The 20,893-nt window shown below is 39.9% G+C and overlaps 1 protein-coding gene across 1 annotated transcript in view; it reads left to right on the top strand.

Annotated features, from left to right (window-relative positions):
• The first annotated feature begins 7,012 nt into the window (after positions 1 to 7,012).
• Positions 7,013 to 20,893, top strand: part of NKAIN3 (sodium/potassium transporting ATPase interacting 3) — a 337,201-nt gene continuing 323,320 nt past the window's right edge. Inside the window, exon 1 of the mRNA XM_062568210.1 lies at positions 7,013 to 7,066. Within this exon, the coding sequence (XP_062424194.1) occupies positions 7,013 to 7,066 (54 nt within the window). The remainder of the gene's footprint in view (positions 7,067 to 20,893) is intronic.

Raw genomic sequence — 20,893 nt, 5'->3', positions numbered from 1 at the left:
AATGAACTCAGTTATGGAAATTGAAAACTGAAAATGTATTTATTTCAGAGTGACACGTAATTATATACTTCTAGTTTGCCCTGTCTACTTTAAATTATATTATGCAAATCTCATTTTCAAGAATTATGTATAGAGTGAAATTAGATGAGCCCTTAAACAGCTAATATAATATAATTGTGGAATTATTGTGTGTATGCACAGTGTGCACATACGATCCAGATGTTAATTAGTAAATCAGGTTGATTTAGCAAACAGAAATTTGTTCTGTTTGAGAAAAATTGAATGGAGAGACAATAACTTCCTAGAAAGTTATTGTTTGTACTATGAGCTCACTGAAAGGAAAAAATTGATATGAAAAAAAAAAAAACTTTTATAAAAAAAAAAAAAAAAAAAAAAAGAAAGCACCAATTAAATTATATAAGTAGGAATTCATTGCTCCCAGCACCTAGTCTGACAACGTTGTGGAAAAAGGCAAGAGATGTTTACCATGAGTGTCACTGCATTTCAGCTGGAAACAAAGAAGTTAGGGCAGCTTGCATCAGGTGCACATCTTCCCTAGCCCTTCTTTTGAGGGATACAACTGGTTCCATGTGGCTAATGCTCACGTTCTGCAATGAGAGTTAAAACTTAATTCAGAGCATGCACATGGCTTCCCTGAACCTGAATTCTTCCCTTGTGCATCTCTTGGGATGCTGTTCATCAGCTTTATCCAAATGGCGACCTCGCACGTTGTAGAAACACAAAACTTGAGTTAAAATATTTCAGTTCTGTAAATACAACAAATGAAAGATTTTTATACTACAAATATAATAACTGTAATTTAGGTCAATTTTGTTATTTGGCATCAAGCTGACAAGTCAGTTTTGCCTTTCCTATGAAAAGCTGACATTTCATGTCTGAAAATAGCTGGAAAATGAGTGTGAATTACTCTGAGAAAAACATTACCTCTACTAAAGCTAACAACATAAGTTTTAAAACAAGTGCGTGTAACAACCTGTCAACTCAACCTACAAGTTCTATTCAGGCCTAGCACTGTGTTCTTCCCTTGCCCAAACTTTCATTGCTTTCAGTGGGAGTCCCAAATGAATCCAGAACAGGAGATACAGCCCGTATGTCTTACTGTGGCAAAACCTGTGCTGTGCTTTCTGATGGTTTATCATCGGTGCCTAGATCCAAAGCCTCATTCTCCAGGACACAAAAGCTGAGCACACCATAAGCGCAGCAAGTGTCACAAGAATATTTCAGACCATGCTTGCTTCTAAAATCTTTTGCCTGTTAATAACAGGTGGTATCAGTGCCATGTTTTAAAAAAATAATGCAAGAGCAACACTAAGCAGAGGAAAATAATCCATTCTGTACTCTATTTCAGATTATATAAATTCAGCTTTGTGTTTTGGAGGAAAATCCTCCAAGTTTTGCAACATAAACACATACCTAGTGAGAGAGCAGAAACATTTCTAAACAAGAATGAGTAAATTGCTGGGAGTGTTTGCCACCACACCTTTGTAACTGGACACATAATAATATTTTTATGATTTTAATGGGAAAAATTGCATGTTCTATTATGAGTTAAGAAGTTTCCACTTACTTTAGTGAAGAAAATTTCAGTTAAAAAAAAACATTCAAAGTGTATATAGTCTACATTCATCTAAGAAATACTTCATCAAAGAACTATCTTCTTTTCACCAAAAGAGCACTGAGAGTAAGCTTGGCTTATTGTGTGAATATCCTTTATCTTTTGCGTACTTAACTATCTTTCAGCGGTTGTCAGTTTACAACAAGCTATGTTACTGCACCTCCACTCGAGCTTCTCCATGTTACAAACAGGGATTGCAGCAAAGTTCACTTACACTGAATGGTCTAAAAGAAATCATTTATTGACCTACAAGCAAGGAAAAAAAACCCAAAACATGTTATTATGACAAAGTGACAAGGTAGCCTACATTTTATATATATATATATATATATATATAAAGGAAAAAAAAAGGAAGAAGAAAAGATAAAGACAAAATATCAAGACAAAAGCTTACCTGGATAGTCTACTGTTGAGGAGCAGGATAGTGTCATAGCGAGTCAGGCTGTGTGCTTAAAGCAGCTCCATGTATTCGAAACCTGAGGGTACCACCGGCCCTGCCCGCCCCCCACCCCCCGGGCCTCCCCCACCCGCGGCTCCGGCCCCGGCCCGGCCCGGCCCGGCCCGGCCCGGCCGCTCGCCGCCCCGCGACACCGCCGCGGCCCCGGCCCGGCCCGGCCCCGTAGCGCTGCCAGACGCCCCCTGCCGCACGCCCCCCCCTCCACTTCTAGTCTTAGATTTCAAGTGAAAATAAGTTTATGGGCTCATCCCAGTGTATTATCCAAACCACACAACTTGGCGCAGTGAATTTGTGAGCTGGTAAAGCCAAGAAAAAAAGAGGTTGCAGATCAAAGTTAGAAGGCAAAGGCAGAAATTAAAAAAAAAATTCACAGTGAGCATACATATCCATTCCATATAGTACTTACATTATAATGAAGAATGGTTTCCTAGCAGTAGGTGTTAACATCAAAATGAAAAATTAGATCATTATACTGTATATTTGCCTTCACAAGGATAAATCGGAAATAGGAGTTACTAAAAACACTGATAGTATCTTGAAACACTCATTTGTCTTAAAAAGGATATTAAATTTCATGGGGTTTCTTGTTTGCTTGAGGTATTTGAAGACTGCTTAGAGAGTTCACAGTGGAATGCTTTCCTCAGCTATTACAATTGTATGTATGCCTGCTAAAGTGTGACCTATTGATAGATAGATGGAGAAGTACTTTGATCCCTGTATCATTCTGTGACAGTTTTGAAATTAATTACAAAGCTTCTGATATTCTGATATTCCTTTTTTTTTTTTTTTTTTTTTTTTTTTTTTTTTTTTTGCATTATATACCTCTGGTTCTGCAGACCCTTGAACATATCTAGAGCTACCCTCAAAGCTTGAAAGCACATGCACAAATCTTTCCAGGATTAAGATTACCTTCTGATACTTCTACTCATTTTCATCAGTAAGTTCCTCTAAATAATATTCATAACTAAAGATGGCAAAAACCAAGCTATAAAGGAAGGATTTCTTTCATCTTCTGTGATTATTATTGTTGTCCAAAGGATGTAGTTAACAAAACAAATCTCCTTCAGTCTGAGGTGATGATAAGATAAATTTGATGCAGGCTGAGGAAAAGCTCCAGCATATGCAGATAATTAAATAAACAGGTTATTAGATAAATGTATACATGATTAAAGAGCTACAAGGACAATCAACTATTATACATTTTATTTTGTTCTGTTGATATGACTTTTCTACTGTTTTAGTTATTGAAAAATAAACACAAATTTCACATATTTGATTCTTAAGAATATAACAATGAATAAAACTATTGGAAACAAAAGTCTCTACTGTATATGTATGTGTTGTCATGTATTTTAGATAATTATGATGATTTTTTTCATCTATAACAGTCTAGATTTTCTGTTTTGAATGAGGTTGAGATTAAAAGCATAGACTCTAAAGGGCTATTACAGTTTAGTATAAGGAATCATATAATTATGTCAGAGTATGGCCATGTCCACATGAACATACCATAAATCGTTTGAGTACACTCTTTCTTTTCAAACACACTTAACTTCACATCCATGTAGCGCAGCTTGTTAGGCATTAAGCTAGCCCACAGGACTTTTCAGTGCTTACACCAATTTCTTACCTACCACAGCACTATATTAGGTCTGTCTTCACTGTGAAACCAGAAATGAGTTTCTCTGGTTATTGGACTATCAGCTTCTCAATCCAATTCATGATTGGAGAATACAACAAAATATAGACCTTCCTATTTATTTTTTGTTATGTATAGTATATTATTTCAATATTGCATCTTCTGATGTTCTAGGAATCCTATGCCTTCTAGTAATCATACTTTATTTTTAACATCCATTTCTCTCTTGTTTATGCCTAATGCTTTCAGCTGTACAGCAATTGCATCCTAACAGCTCAGTTACTTGTATGTGGGATTCATGTTTTACAGCATTCTAATGTTATTTAACTTCTTTTTTTAACTGCTTGCATAACAAGGTAAGTTTTCTTGTTTGTGGAACCTTATTCTCTGGAAAAATTCACTTTACAAAACTGTCCATTTCATTTTATGGATCAAATAGCTAGATGAGAGAAACTGCAAAATATTTCAGGAATATGAGAAGGAAAACAGTAAAATGTTAGGAGATTAGTAGAACTCTACAAAACTTTTTGAAGTGAGGTTGGGAATTGCATCATTGGCGAGGATGGAGATGGTTTGGAGATTTTTTCTCTCTTTAAATTTCCCTTCTGAGGCTTTTACACGCTCTGAAAGTTGTCGGCTCTGGAATTCAAGTTTAGTAACAGGAACTTGAAATTGTGTTGAAATTGTGAAGGTGAGTGAATTAAACTGTCTATACAGAAATCACCAACAGAGAAACCTCCAACAGCTTTCTCTCTCTTTCCTAAAAAAAAAAAAAAAAAAAAAAAAAAAAAAAAAAAAAAAAAATTTCTACCTCTTTAGTCCTGGAAGACTTGAAAATAGGCACTGATTATCTCTAACACAGTAATATCCATTTGGTTCTACAGGCTGCTAAAAAAATGGAGAAATGATTACTGCCCTGTGTATATGTGTCCTTATATTCAGGGCTTCAGACAGTCCTGGCTTAACCAGGAGCACATGGATTAATACCAGCTACTATTCTAGTACTGGGAGATATCTGCTTTCTTGTGAGAAGGAAAAACAAGGATTTATCTACTTCCAAGAGCACTATCCCTGGGGAACAGACCGAGGGAGAAGAATTACAGACCTCACCCCAATGATATGTAAGCAGGGGCTGAATGTGGTGAGTACAAGTAATATCTTTTCAATACTAGCTTTTGTCATTTCCTTTATCTGGTTCCCTACCTCCCTGTAATTCTTATAATTGATCTCTGTATTATTCGATTTAACTAAAAACATCTGGTAGTGTATTAAATACTTGACTGAAGTCCAGATACTTAGTCTAACCCCTTTGGATAGAAAATCAATCAACCATAAAATTTACCAATTTAGGCTAGCACAATATATTTTTGGCATCTATGGCTGTATTATCACCTTTTCAATGTACTTCTACATCTTTAAGTATTCATCCTCCAAAATATACTTCTTCTCTGAATACATACTCTTTAATACAGTTTAGGCCCAGGTAGAATTATGTCTTAAATGCCCATGCCTAAGGAATAAAAACCTCTGAGGCTCTTTTATTGAAGTTTTGTACATTGCACAATGAGAGTTATGCTTGGAACTCCTCAGACACATAAGCAGCCAAACAGATACTCTGGATGAGCAGAATCTGCTTCTTACTTGTCTTTGTTTTGTTCCTTCAGTTCGGTGTAAAAGACTACTTTAATGTTTTCCCACCTAAAATGAAAATGACAAAGAAAGCAAGCAGCTCTCCACATCTGAGACAGTATTACTTGGGGGTAATCCTGTGATTATTTGACTGTCATCACTCTCATTTAATGCATAGATTAGGCGCTATCAGTAATTTGGCAATATAATACTATGTATTTCACAGACACATTGATCAGATACCTTGCTAAAATGTATCACAGAAGACAGGTTTCTCACAGCACAAGCTTCAGTGTTGTCTGGCAGAAGTTTGTGTATTAAAGAACAGCAGCTAGTAACAGACTGTAGGAAAGCAGTGTTTGGGGAGCGTGGCATCTTTGTATTAGTGCCTGTAATTTTTTTTTTTTTTTTTTTTTTTTTTTTTTTTTTTGAATCACAGAATGGTAAGGTTGGAAGGGACCTCTGGAAATCATCTAGTCCACCCTCAGCGGAGCCCATACGGGGATTAAACCAGTGACGTTGCCATTAGCAGTACCATGCTCTAACCAACTGAGCTAAACCTGCCCCAAAAGGTTTATATATACTTTGTTGGAGGAAAAAAAATGGAGGGGGGGGGGGGAGAGAAGCTGACACTTTATCCATGTGTAAAAACATTTTTAAAAGACAGAGGGCATATTTATTCTCACTTCTTCCCGGAAACATTACTGGCCCAAGACCCAAGCGTGGAGATGCCGGACTGTAACGCTCCCTCCACAGGTCCCGTGTCCCTCAGCTGCCCGTAACGAGGCTCCTGGGGAGAAGCAGTTATTCCCCTCTCTCCTTCCACGCGGGATCTCTCCTTTGCAACTCCCCGAGACCGTTCGCCTTTGCCAAGAGAGCTTTTCCGAGGGCCAAGCGCCCGCCGCGGAGGGGCCGCGCAGGGGGTCGCACCTCGACGAGCCACCTGCCCGGGGCAGCCGCGGGCTCCGCCCGGGCTCCGCGGCCGCGCAGCGCCGGCGAGGGCAGAAACGGCCTCTCTGAAGCTCGACGTCGCGCCGCGGACGCGGGGGGACGCGGGCGGCTCGGGCGGCGCCGGGCCCCGCGCTTCCGTTCGGGAGCGCCGGGCTCCCGCCGCCGCCCGCCCCCTCGGCCGTGCCCGCCGCCGCCGCCTTCAACTTTCGCCGGGCGCCCCCGCCCCGGCGGCTCCCTCCAGCCCCTGCCCTGCGCGGAGCCGCTTCCGCACGGCCCGGCCCGGCCCCCCGCGGGGCGCCCTCTCCCCGCTCCGCTCCCTCCCCACCTACCGCAGCCCCCCGCCCGCCCCCCGCCCTTCCCCGCGCCCGCTAGCACGCCCCCCGCCCCACCGCCGCCCGACCCACGCCCACGCCCACGCCAGCCCCGGCCCCCTCCCCAGAGCCGGAGCCGCGCTCGCCTCCCCCCCCCCCCCGGCGGCGGCTGCTCTGGCTGCGCGGGGCTGCGCTGACCTCGGCTCGCTCCTTCCCGCGGCCCGCGAAAAGCCTTCAACAAAGGAGAGGGCGCAGCGAGAGCCGGGGGCAGGGAGAGGCGGCGGCGCAGGGACGGGCTGTCCGGATGCGCCGAGCCCCGCGCTGAGCCGCCGGGGCTGCGCTAGCGCGGGCGGGAGGACGACGAGGAGCGGCAGGGGCCGGCTGCCACCATGGGCTGCTGCACGGGGCGCTGCACGCTCATCTTCCTCTGCGCGCTGCAGCTGGTGAGTGCCCACGCCGCGCTTGCTCCCCCCGGGGAAGGGGCCGCGGGGCCGGGGCATCCGCGCTGCCCTCCGCCGCCGAGGGCAGCCGCCCCGCTCCCGCCTTCTCTCCCCCCCCCCGCCCGCAAGTTTTGCGGTGCGACGTGAGGAAGATTTTGCGTCGGGCGGGGCGGAGGTGGGGGGGCGCCGCCGCCGTCGGGCCGGGCTCGGGGCAGCGGTGCCCGGCAGGGAGCCTCCCTCTCCCGGGAGCCGCTCCGAGGCCGTCCCGCTCCGCGCCGGGCCGAAGCGCAGCCTCCCCCCTCCCCAGCGCTGCGAGCTGGACGGGAGGGAGGAGGGAGAGGAAAACCCGCCGGCGCTGCCCCCGCGGTGCCCGGCGCGGCGCGGCGGGGCGCGGGCGCTGCGCCCCATCGGCGCCGCGGGTCGGAGGGCGCGGACCTCCCGTGCCGGCAGCGCGCAGAAACCGCCGGCGCCGCCCGTGCCCTGCCCCGACAGGCAAAATCTACCCGTCCTCTTCCGCGAGTTTTCCTGGGGCTCCTTTTCTCCGATTAAATATTCCTGAGTGTATAACTGAAACAGCAGGGAAAAATGCCCCTTCTCTCCTTTGTGTACTGAAGTTGGCATATTTGTTTCAGAGGAAAGAGTTGTCGAGATAAAACAGCAGCAAACAATAATAACCCTTCCTCTGGCTCATTAGCAGGATGATAAAATAATGCTCTTACTTTAACAGTTAGTTCTAGTCCCAAGAGTATTTTAAAAGATTTTCTCTTTTCTACTGACTCAGAGTCATCATTTTGCCACATGATCTTTCTTTAGATGAGTGCTATTCCTTGTGTGTGCCTGTAAAGAACAAAGTGGGACGACACGTCTATTTTTTTTTTTAATCTTTTCAAATCTTTCTCGTTTTCTCTTACACCAATCCGAAATGGCTTCTGTTTCAGGGGTAATATTACAGTATATTTAGATTGATACACGTAATTACTTACGTGAAGCATCTCAGTCTTTTTCAAGGCTTTATGTCAGACCCACGAGTTTACACAGGCTGGGAAGCTCCATTGTTTTCAGCGTGAGTCTGGACCTTATTTAGATATGCTTAAGTGTGCTGGAGCTAACTGTGGTGTAAGAACCTGGAACAGCCTTACCGAAAAAGCAGAGAATACACTGTTTGCACTTTTAGTTTTAGGAAAGCTTTTCTAACATGTTTCTGGCCTTTTTTTTCTTCTTTTGCACCAGTTTTGCAGACACTGTCCTACTGACTGCAGGAGAATTACTCCTGATGTACTTCAGTGCATGTGGGTGGAGAAACAAACCCATCTTCAAAAATCTCTCTGCCCCACAGCTATGAAGCTTATAACAACTGTATTTACTGTACTGTAGAATTACCTGGAGGCTATAGAAATTGAGGTAAAGTGTGAATAGCCACCATAACCTGTAGGGAAATGCATATAAAAACTTTCAGAAAAAAAGATCATATTTTATAAAAGATGATCTAACGACTTTCAAAAATGACTTTAAGATGCAATCTTTTCTGCTGTACTTACCTGTTTTGTAATAACAGTCCACTGTCATATCTGTATCTTTTAGACACTGCTGAATGTTTGTATAGCAAAATTCTTCCACTTCAGTTTATTTTCATTTAAAAAATAAAAGCCATATTTTAGATCTAAGATATAATCTAGTAGACATGAACTCAAAGCTCAGGTACTTACCGTGATCTCGGTGGTGGTAGCATTGAATTTATGTCTGTAGAAGTTGTCACCACAGGTGGTTTTAGATCTTATTTCTAACATCTCAGAGGTCATGAGTATAAAACATGCCCAGCAAAACTGTATCCCCAGACGTTACTGTCATTAAGCAAGATTTATTTTACCTTGCATCCATTTATGGAGAGGTGAAAGACATATTACTAACTGTGGACAGCATTTAGATTAAATGCTACAAAAGCCAAAGCACTTGTAGTACTAATTTGTAGCATTTCAAAAGTACAGATGGTTTATATGGCTTGAGAAAAAACTTTAGAAAAGGAGAAAGATGGCCATATATTTAAAAAGAAAAAAAAAACAGAAAGTTGTTCACCTTGGTCGTATTGTAGTCATGTCAGAAACGGATTTAGTGAACAGTTCAGGCTTAACCTTTAGACTGATCTTTAGATATCAGCTAAGAAAATGAGGCATATATTATAAAATACAGTTGTCAATACCTTTTATAGTAGACATGTGCCATATAGGTTCTCTTTGTTATAAAACGATGTGAAATAGTCAATTCCCTGGAAGCATGTTCATATCAAAGACTTGGTTCTCATTTGTTCTAAAGATATAAGCAATATTTCATGGCCTCATAGTGCTGATTCTTGATTTCTTCAGAACTGTCCTCTAACTTTTGCCTGGCGTGCATGTTTATGGAAATATGTTGCTGGGATGAAGATCACAGTTACTAGGTGAAGAGAACAACTGTTACTGTATGAGTCTATAAAATGTCCTTTCTCTAATGATTTTATAAATACATTAACTTCAAGAAGTTTTGTTTGTGTATGTTGGGAGGATTTCAATACAATTAAAAACAGATATTGCTGTCATTTTAATGTTTTGACCCACAAACATATTTATTGCTGAGTTACTGCTTTTACCTTTCGTAATAATTACATTTTACTGCTGAATTCAGTAATCTCCAGGACATTCTGTAGTTGATCTTACATAGCTTAATTATAATAGTGTCAATCCATATCATCACGTGTAATACAGAATTCTGGCAATAATCACAGAGACAGCGTGCTAGGGGGCACCTGTTTGGGAAAAGCTGTTCAGCACAAGGTTTCCTGAGTGGTTTGCTTACAGCGCTGCAGGCTGAGGGCTGAGTCTGCCTCTGAAAACCAAGAGAATTTTGCTCAGAGAAGGAAAACAATATTATGTGTCCCGCCCCCCCATCTTTTTTAATCCTATGATCTTTTTGACTGTTTTGCTTCTACTTTACTTGCTTGTTCTTACAGCAATTAAGTATGGCAATAGACCTTTTGCAAAGTTGTCAGGCTAAGAACTAAGATCTTTCTGTGCATAGATCTGTCATTAACATTATTAGGAGCTATGTATGCATCAGGAAAATACGTCTTAAGGATCTATGACTCCTTCAGATTATAGCCATAATTCTTACTAGTGCCATCAGGAGTCACAGATGTTGGCCTTGTCTGTACTGGGAAATTAAAGCAGCTGCCAGAGATGGTGCCTGTGCTAGAGTAGCCCCAATGCCATAAAATACTGTAGCATGAAAATGTTTGGAAAATAAAGCAACTGCAAAAATATTAAATTCTGGAAGGGGTAAATTGACAAAGAATTGCACAGAGATTTAGCTGTGTGAATCCAATTGATGTTAATATGTGTCACACAGTGCAAATCTTCACGCTGCTTTGAAAATGCATTTCTGAGTAACTACTATTGCAGGATAATTTTGTTTTAACATTTACAGTAAGTGGAAGTTTTTGGTACCAGGAAGTATACAGATATGTAAGCACAAAGAACTGTAAATAATAGAGATCTCCGATGAGATTTTCAAAGCAGTGAATGGAAGATTAATCAAAGTTACGTAGCTGAGTTCCCTTCATAACTTTGAAAATCTAATTGCAAATTTTTATCTTTGGACTTGACTGTGCTCTTTTCATTGTATAGATCTTGATTTAGAGGTATAATCTTATGTGGTATAGTTAGTACAAAATAATCTGTTCCCTCTTTATCCTGTTATTTTCCAAATAATTTGTCAGCAGACCACAAGGAGGAATAATTCTCATGGAAATACAACTTCTGTGTATTAATGTTTTGACTAAGAGACTGATGAGTGAAGTTGGTCATTTTAACAAACTTACTGTTCTCTTGATATTCAGAAGATTTATATTTGTAATTCCCATTAACAGTAGTTATATCAATGTATGTAAATCCTTACACTTGGAGATAAAATTGTATCTGTTAGACTAAAAGATAATATTTCACTATTTATTACTATACATAATGCATTTTCATTAGTTATGTCGGGAACCATGTGTAGATTTTCATCTCACTTTAAGATGCTGGAAACTATAACTTCTGCTTAAAAGCATTTTATGAAATCTTCTGATTTTGGCTATCTGTGCTTGTATATTAGCAATAGCATATTGCAGTTACTCAGTTATCAGCTTAGAAATTCAAGAGATTTGATAAATTTGAGAAAGTAAAATATTTGAACTGATAAACTGTGGGATCCTTTTATGTTGGTAAAAAAAACACCTGCCCACTGATCTGGAGGTGAAACATCTGTCCACTGGTGGAGGAGGAGGAAGAGAAAAGAAGAGGGGGTGGGTATTGTACTAACTTGTGTTTTAGCACTGAACAGTATACTGATTGCAGGATATTTTCATTTCTGTTAAGGAAACACATGTGAGATTGGTAATTTGCTCAGGTAACTCTAATGGCATCCCCAAAACATGCTACTGGTTCTAGTAGCTGTGCCTAACAGGTTGATATTCTTGTCCAACAGATGTATGAATGAGTTAAAGTTAAGGACTGGAATAATATGCTGCATTTAGTAGAACAAGTTAAGTTAAATCTTTGCAAGTTGCCATTCAAAAAATGTGGGAGATTATAGCATTTGCAAGATCTCTATCATCAAGAACACAAGAGTAAAAGCTAGCAGTAAGTGATTTTTCACCTCATGTTCTTTGTTTGTTTTAAAAATGTCTGTTATTAAAATATACATTTTTGGTGTAGTGTTTAACCACTCCATATACCTCAGTAGTGAAATCCCCTCCTTCCCGAACTCCACATATTTCTCTCAGTACAGTGATTCAAAATTGGGAATTCAAGACTTAACGAACCTTTTAGAGAGCAGAGGTCCCTAGAAATACTGAACTAGGTGAATTTCTTAAAGAAGCCAAACAGCTGTTTTTTAGTTTTAGGCTCCATTCACTTCGACGGGCTATTTTTCTGCAATTCCTTGCTTTTCTATCACTGACAGTCAGTTGTCAAATAGAAACACAAATAGGTTTTTTAATAAGGAGGAAATGAAAGAGTTAAGATTTTAACAATCATAATAGGAATTAATTCACTGAGAAGTGAACTTCCTTTCTGTGTATAAGATCAGTAAGTTTGGGGAGTTAATTGTTTTAGGAACACTGGAATCTACTGATGATTTGCTCCGGTTCCAGCATGTTCTACGTTCTGCCGAAACAAAATTCTTGGGCCTGGGAAACACGGTTTGCTTTCTTGAAAATCATTGAAATTCAGCAGGAAGACCCGGTTGGATCCAAATGGAGTTTGGCGAGGACTTGCAGAACTTGAATGCAGAGTATGGTTTATGCCTGGAGATGGAATGAGAGCAGCACTGGCAGTCGATTAGATTCTGTTTAAATCTTGATGATTTTGTGAGGTTTGAATCTAAAATAAAAGAGAAACTTGTGAGACTAGATCATCTTACGTGATGTCTTTTAATAAGTTTGTATTGTATGTGAATGTTAAAGGCATAAAGTAGACTCTTTTAGTTTTGTAGCCAGTCTGATGATTTGGGGATCAAGAAATGATATCACAATTCTTTATTTTTTTTTTTAAGTAAAAGCTTTGCATTTTGGCTCATCTGTGCAAATTACTTTTTCACGTAAATTAATAAATTTCATTGATTAAATGCGCAAGGAGGGTCAAACCAGTCACACACATCCTTGACCTTGATCTTGCACAAAAAATCAGTGGAAATTTTGTCCTTCACTTGAATAGGAGCACAAAAAGTCACACACTCAGTACAGATATTGGTAAGACAATCTCTTCCTGGATGAGCACAGGGCAAGAGCGAACGATAGTGGACACAAGATACAGCAAGGGGTAAATGCAGATTAAATATTCAGAGGAAAAAAATCAGTGTGAGAATAGTCAGAAATGGAGCAGGTTTTCCAGGGATGTTGTGGATCTTCATCCTTGAAATTCAGAAGCCAGCTGAATATGGCTCTCAGAAACCTGGTCTGACTTTCAGGTGTATCTGACTTTGAATTTGGCCCTGCTTTTAGTGAGGGTTTTACTGAATAGCCTTCAGAGGTGCTTTTCAGCTTAGATTATCTCAGGATTCTGTGGTTTTACCCAAGTTTAAAGAGTAAGGGCCTGGAGTTCTTTCTTAGGAAGGCATTTAAAATGTGTGGTAGTTTAGGTTGTTTTGAGAGAATTAATTTCTTAATGTTTTTTGGTATAATGCTGTGGAAATGAACTTTAAATGATAATAACAATTCTAGTATCCGGTTGCATCTCTTGCTGTCAGACTTCAAGGTTAAATTAAATGAGAACAAGGAACTGTGGGGAACTTGTCATTTATTATTTCACAAACAATGTTTTTGTGATACGATACAGTATGTCAGATCTTTTAGGCTCATTAGTGTTAAAGCAAAATAGATTTTATTCAGTCAATCCAGTAATCAACTGTTAAACAAACTGAAGTCATTTTGAGGCTGGGAGCATGTTTCTTTTTGTCTACACATTTTTGGTTCTAGATGAGTCATATAAAAGAACAGTAATAAGGGTTCAGAAGACTGATAATATGATACAGAGTTTTTCACCGCTAGGTCACTGTTCAAAATTCACTGCAAGTTAGGTGAGGGCAAAAGTTGTCATGGTCTATATGAAATAAGTTACTGTCTTGATTTAGTGTCCATATAGAAATGTTACTTCCATATTTGTCCTAATTCCACCCTTTATGTTATATTAGAAGGATCAGGTGATAGCCAAGGTGTTATGAAAACCAGAGTGATCATTTATGCTCGTTTTTCCTCAGGTCAGCTTTTGAGCAGTGTTGGCAGGACAGTGCTATGAAGCTTTCACTGCATTTGCTGAAGGTGGACATGGCATCCTTGCTAGGAATGTCAGTGTAGGGAGGTGTTTGTAAGCCTTACAATCACATCAACATAAAAAATAATGTTAGAAAGAAATGGATCTTGTACAGATTTCAGTTTTGTCATAGGTCGAGAAGAAGTTTTTTTTTTTTTTTTAATTTCTCCTTTTTATTTAGAACATTTTGACTGGAAAATATAATTTAAGTATTAGCAAATGGAAGATGCTTCAGTCTGAATCTTGAAGTAGCTCTGAATCACATGGGATGATACAGTATCTCCTCATCTATCAAAAGAAGTTAATGCATATCTTTCTAAAGGGTGTACCAGCAGGTTTAGGATGATACGCTGCTACATTCAATGTGTAATGCAACTCCCTGACAGAGCAGTGCCACCAACACTGTCACAGGTTTTAGTGTATCATGAGCTTATTTTTCTGTGTGTGACCAGTGAAATGTTTGTGATTTTGCCAAGGATCTGTGCCTTTGGCAGGCCTGTAAGAGACAGTCAGTGGTAAGCTGGGCTTAATCGCTGCTCTCTGATCTCACGAACATACAGAGTACTTAAGTTCCTGGTAATAAAAAGTAGTAAAAAAAATAATCTTTTTATTTTTCACTATACTTTCTTATCATCTTGTCTTTCTTCACATCAAGTCATACCTTGCATGTTATCTCAGCTCATATTTTTTTTTTTTATTATTTTTTATGCTGTGGTGATTTAGGACTTGTTCATACAACTTACTGAATGCCCTCCAGCTCTTACTAAAGTCCCTGAAAGTCATGCTTCTCCATATAGGCTCTTCACAGTGATGAATTCAAACAAAAGTGGCAACAAGCTCCTTCCAACTAATGAAGGCCAACATTACAGTGAAAGGGAAGGAAACAAAGATCTCTACTTAAGACGACAAACAATTTCTGGCAGATAAGTATCCCTTACAAAAAATAATGACAAGAAGAAATAAAATGGAAAATCATGTGGCATACAGGAGGTAATTGATGAACAGTTATTTGTGTTGAGGGTGGCTCTCTTCTTGATCAATCCCGGTTGTTTCTTCCACAGGTCTTTCCTTTTGGAGAGACTTGCATTTCTGCTGCAAAGTACATGTGATGAACAGGAAAAGGAGACATTAAAGAACAGAAATATGTTTTTTTGTTTCATCAACATAAAAGTTTTAGCTGAGAGAAATGTGAGGATACTCTGATCAAAAGTAGATATAAAAAACATATGACAGAGAACAGAGCCAAGTGGAACTTCCCTGCAGAGGATTTTGTCATACACCAAAGAATCTACAACTAAAGTAAAGGAGGAGGAATAATTAAGAGAAAAACTGTGAACAGAAAGATCCTGACAAGCTTTTATGGTGAGGGTGATGATGCAGGCGAATGAAAGGAAAAGTGCAGAGAGGTGCGTTTAGATCCACATCAACAAGAAGGGACACAGAATAGTCCAGTTTTCGGTGGAAAAATGAGAGGTAACTGTGCAAGGGAGGAATTGCTGTTTAAGGCTTTAGTGAAATGCAGATCTTAAAAAAAATAACTTTCCCCTTCTTTAACATGCTGCTACTGCTAAGCCAGTTTCTCACGATTCTGTTGTGAAGCTTACTGTGTTAGTGTCAGACCTTTTAAATAAAAAGAGCTAAAGAAGCACAAACATATAAGGATGACTTTTTTTACTGATGTTAGAATCTCATCCACTTTTAGTTTTCCTAAACTAAGTTTAGGAAAACTTAGATTTCAAAAGGAAAGCTAAGGTGTAGGAAACCTTTTCCTTAGTTTTCCTTTTGTTTGAGCCTTGAATACTCTGTGCCATTCTGGGAATGGTACAGTTGTGCTGCCCTGTCTGCTGTCCCTGGATTCTCTTACAAGAAAAGTACTTTCAAAGCTTGTGTATGCGCAGTGTCTCTACAAATGGAGAAGACAATTGCACAGAATTTTTTAGGTGGATTCTATACTGGAGAAAGGAGCTCATAATATGTCTAAACATGTTTTTAAAATGTGATTCTATTAAAATGGAATGATAGAGAAAATCTTTTAGGAAGCTTAGTCTCCACCACTCATAGAATTAAAAGCTGAAGAAATCTAAAGCTGGAAAACGTAATGCATTACAGTGCAGAAATAACATCACAGGTTATCCATCTCAGTTCTGCCTCTGCTTATGAACTATTTATTCCTCCTGCTAAAAGCTTACTATATCTTTCTACTTCACAGCGAATAGAGTGTTTCACTTCTCTAATGTGTGTTTTTTCATGAATTAGGTAGACATCGTCAAGGTAAGCGTGCTTAGAAGATTTCAGCTGCAAAAGAAACCCTGCTGCTCCTACAGATTGACTGAATTATTTACATTTTAGAAACCTCAAAGCCCCTCTACCTTCTAATCCAGAAGGAACTACTGTACTCAGAACACTGAAGAGAGATGATTTCCTGAAAATCCCTTGAGCTATTCAAGATTATTTAATCAGTCTGTAGCCAGCCAGCCATGCAAGGTGCCCATTTGAGTGTACCCAACGTACACACCCAAGAAGCTTTAAAATGTTTCCCTGTAGAGGATGGCTTAGCTATTTCCCACTATTTCCTGTTACGGCTTCTGTTCATGAAAGTTGCTGATTGGTGCTCAGCCTCTTTTTTCTTCTGATTAAACAATTTCTGTTCTCATCAACAGAAAATTTTCATTCTAGTGCTTAACTGGGAAATGATACTGTACTATTTCCATTCGTCCTCAGAGTTTGCTCCTGTTTTTTCTTGAGCCAAGCAATTGCTTCTCAACTCTCCTCCCAGCTGCTTCAGAACAAGTTCCAGGTTCCGATATTCATCTATTTTATTAAAGTAGGATTCAGATCCTGTTCCCCCAACTCCAAACCATTCAAGAATATTAATATTTACTTGTAACTCGTTATTGGCCCAATGAATGCCTGTTTTCAAGCTCTCCCCATCCTGAAAATCTCTTTCATGCTTGTGGCTGAGTTGTCTCAAACTGACGCCCTTGGCTAACAATATTGTTGCCTTCTAGAGAATTGGCAGAAATGGCAAATCAGACATCAAATTCCTTGGTTAAAACAGGAAAGTGAATAATGCTGCTTAGGAGAGCATTTTCAAACACCAGGATGAGACCTCTGGTCTCGAAGATCCATACCTGTATTTCTCTAGCTTTGCTTCCAATGTTACAAAGAAAAAGTAAAGATGTGCAGAAACACACTTATGGTACTGTGACCCGTTTTCCTTCACTTGTAGAAAAGCCAAGTATGTTGTTATCTGATTGATTTTACAGATGTGCAACATGAACGGGATTTCATTCAGTCCAATCTACAGTTAGCTGTGACCCTTCACATCCTGTTGGTTGCACTGCATTGTAAGGAGTGCTGATTAGCTTAGAAAAGAAGGCAACGTGAACAAAGGCTAAGGCGTGATGTGTAAGGCATGAGCTAGTTACGTCATTTACTGCAATGCTGTTGTCAGAGGACTTTCTACGGGAGCATTAGAATGAAATAGAAAAAGTTCTTCCAAGTCAGAATTTGTGATAACAGATTAGAAATGCAAATGACAGTAGCCTGAATCCAAATTTCATTCAAATGTCATGAATGAGTTTGAGTATATTGAAGTATTCTAGATTTAGTTGTGGATGTCATGAAGGGCTTTAAGTTGTATTACTAATATAGAATTTAATCATAGCAATTTGATGAAAGCCAAAGCTGACTGTGTTGTACTGGTAGTAACCACAAAGGGCCAAAGTCGATTTAAATTGGTTTAATGTGATCAAGCCCTAAGTTTAGATTAGTTGAATGTATTGATGACCGTCAAAATGTAGTCAGTGCAGCTGAGAAGCTGTCTGTCTTCTTGCACAGCAGCAGTTCGGGGTACCAGAAGCGTTTTCTGTAACTGCAATGTGGAGCAGCCACACTGAGAGGTTATTTCATCACTAAACATAGGATAGTGCACCTTGCTGCTTGTTTTTCTGTTGAGGGGCAAAAAAGAGGTGGGACAGGGACTAAGCTATCAGGGTAAGGAAGGGACACCCTAATGTGCTGAAATTTTCTACATATTCTGGCTTTTTGAAAAAGTGCATTGTGTTGCTGTTGGAGAACAATACTACCTATGCTTTTTTTTTTGTTATATTTAACAGACTTGGATCATCTAGAAAGAGTGTGGAGAGAAACTGAAATGAAATAATTTGCATTTCTGTACCTATGAAAGGTTCCAGGCTTCAGTGGTGAACAAGTGAAATTTATTTGCATTAAACCTGAAGAACTGTTTACGCATGTTCTTGTGGCTGAAAGAATGTCAAAGCTATTCCAAGATTTTACTGAGTAGCAGAGATTCTGATTTTTCCTTTGTACAGATTACTATTTCAGTGTTTGTTACTCATCTTTCCTGAATACTTGGCCTCTCTTGGCCTATAAAAACTATGAAATTCTGGACCATGTGGTTCTCTTAGTTTCCTATGTAGTTGGTATAGCACATGCTGGAGTGCTCCAATGCTGCTAGGGTCTCACTCTGCTTATTCATCTGTTGAGGATCCTTGCCTCAAACCCAGTGTTGGGTTTGCATGTTTAAGAATCATTTGAAGTGCATTACAAGCTGGCTGTGCACTAGGATGCATACTTGAGATACCAGTTGCCTCAAATGCTTGCAAACCAAAACGTGCAATGCAGTCAGGAAAAGAAGCATGCAAATGTTAACTGACTGGTGTTGGGCCCCACAGAAAGTCTCTAGAGTTCTCGAGTGTTTTTTTGCTTGGTGTCTGCTCATGTTCCTGCATACGGTTACTATAATTCCTTTGTTATATTGGCCACATGTGACTGTGAATGCATTTCAATTTCTGTAAACAAAATTTCCATATTTGAGTGGGCTCATAATTTGGACAACACATTTCTTTTTAATTATGTACTGTTTGCAAAATGTATAGAGGTGCAAACAATTCATTGCAAGGACAAAAATGTATTTCTGTTTGACTAGGAATGCAGTAACTATGAATTCTCATTTAGAAATATTATTTTCAGGTGGTGACAGATTTGAGCAGGTATTGACACAATCAGCTGGAATTTTGTCATGTAGAATGAGACTTGCAAACATCTAGACAGCCTGTACTGACTGCATGTTTAGTTGGGGATTTTCCCCCCACACATTGTCACCTCTGGATGCAGATTGTTAAACAAGACAGGAATCAATTTCCTAAAGGCGTCCTGCAGAATGGGAAAATAAGCAGCTGTCACCAAAAAGCTGAAATTGGCCTTCTGTATTACAGGAGAGGGAAAGTTTTGAGGGAGGGAAGAATTCTTTCTCCTGATAGATAGAAGTGTTGATTAATTTGCATTCAAAGAACTGGGAATTCATGATTTTCTTGGTTACTTTCATCGGCCCATCTGCTCAATTTAGTTTCTGATAACCAGAATTGGCTAAGATATTAGAGCATATTCATTGCAATAGGAAGAAGAAATTCTAATCTCTTGGGAAGAAAAGCTTTAGTTTTTGTATGTAGCTCGTTTTGTCAGAATGACAGCAACATAATTGACAGTGGATCCCAAATATCTAGACAGAAGAATAATTTCCAAGGCAGCCCATTCACAATAATTTCTCTTCCTCTAAAAACGAGGCAACAAATGATCATGATATTTAAAGAATAATTTCTGAGCCTTTAAAGAAGATAAACTGTCAGAGGCTTAGCAAGCTGATTGTGCTAAGTGTGGAGTACGTCTTTTATGGGAGAGGGTAACCTCATCTGCCATCGAGAGCAGTGGGTGTTACGGACACCCGCTGCCTTCCACTCAGGCGTTTGGTACCTTGAGGGATCAAGCTGCAACCGAGGCAGCCGCACCACTGACCTGGCTCTCTAAGTGCAGGCACTGTTAGAGGGTGCCATTAGATGAAGTCATTGAACCATTAGGAAGCCTGCAAAAATTAGTACCCTTTTTCTAATCTAAAAAGTGTTGTGGTTAAGAGCATACCCATAGGATATCCTCAAGGGAAGATACCTTTCACACATGCTGACTCTCTTAGTGTTACCAGCCAGCATTTCAATAGCGTGAGTCTTACTTAGCTTTGTAACATTTTGCAGATTCCTACATCACATAGAGTAGTGCTGGTCATCTATTATTAACATGCTGGCATTTTTTGCTAGGCTAAAAGTATCTTCTTATTATCCATTTTCTTATTAAATCTCCCATTACTTTAAGATGCTTTCAAGATCCCTTCTACTCTCGTTTATTAGTTGGGAACAAAGGCTTTTCAATTGTCAAAATTTAGATGTGCTGATTTCTGGATAGGTTAAAGAAGTATCTCAGATTTGGAGGTCATTTTATTATATAATGAAGACTTCAAGTCTCATATACAGTTATTATAAAATATTTGCCTTTGTCATATTTCAGTGCATATCTATGCACAACTGTACTTTTTCTTTAGAAATACCAGCAGTTTGGCAAGGAGAGACTTTCTCCTGTTATCATCACCGATTAGTCTTTTGTACATATAACAGTGTTGCATCCAAAGAACTTTAAGTTAAAGAAGTAATATTGTTTGTGTATGCAAATTGATGGGAACAGTTGCAAGTTCAGTCTGCTTTGAGATGGGCAGAGGCGAACCTGTTCCCATCTGGGGACCGTGGTGCTCCCGTGTCTGAACAGTGCTGTGCCTTGGTTAATAAGCCTAGTGAGGGCATCTTACCTGAGGCATAGTACTGTGCTATGCATCCACAGGGCTTCCAGACAGAAGCTGGGCTCTCTCTGGGCAGGCTGGAGTACAGGCAAAGCAGTCAGGTCCTTCTGGAAGGTACGTGCATGTCAGTTAAATTAATACTGTTAGATTAATACTTATTCTCGAAAGAGATGTTATCATCTGAGTTTCTCAGCATGGGCATTGTGACATTTTATCTTAATTCCAATGAAGGAAATGTTACTAGAGAGCCAAAGGCGTTGAGATGATCCTGTCACTGAACAACATTGAATAAAGTTTAGACTCCAGTGATCTGTCTTCTAAGTCCCCTGCCAAGATGACTAAATCAATCAATTCAGAAATTAG

The sequence above is a fragment of the Rhea pennata genome, chromosome 2 (genome assembly GCF_028389875.1).
Source record: "Rhea pennata isolate bPtePen1 chromosome 2, bPtePen1.pri, whole genome shotgun sequence".
Taxonomy (NCBI): Eukaryota; Metazoa; Chordata; class Aves; order Rheiformes; family Rheidae; genus Rhea; species Rhea pennata.
This window is presented reverse-complemented; position numbering and strand designations above follow the sequence as displayed.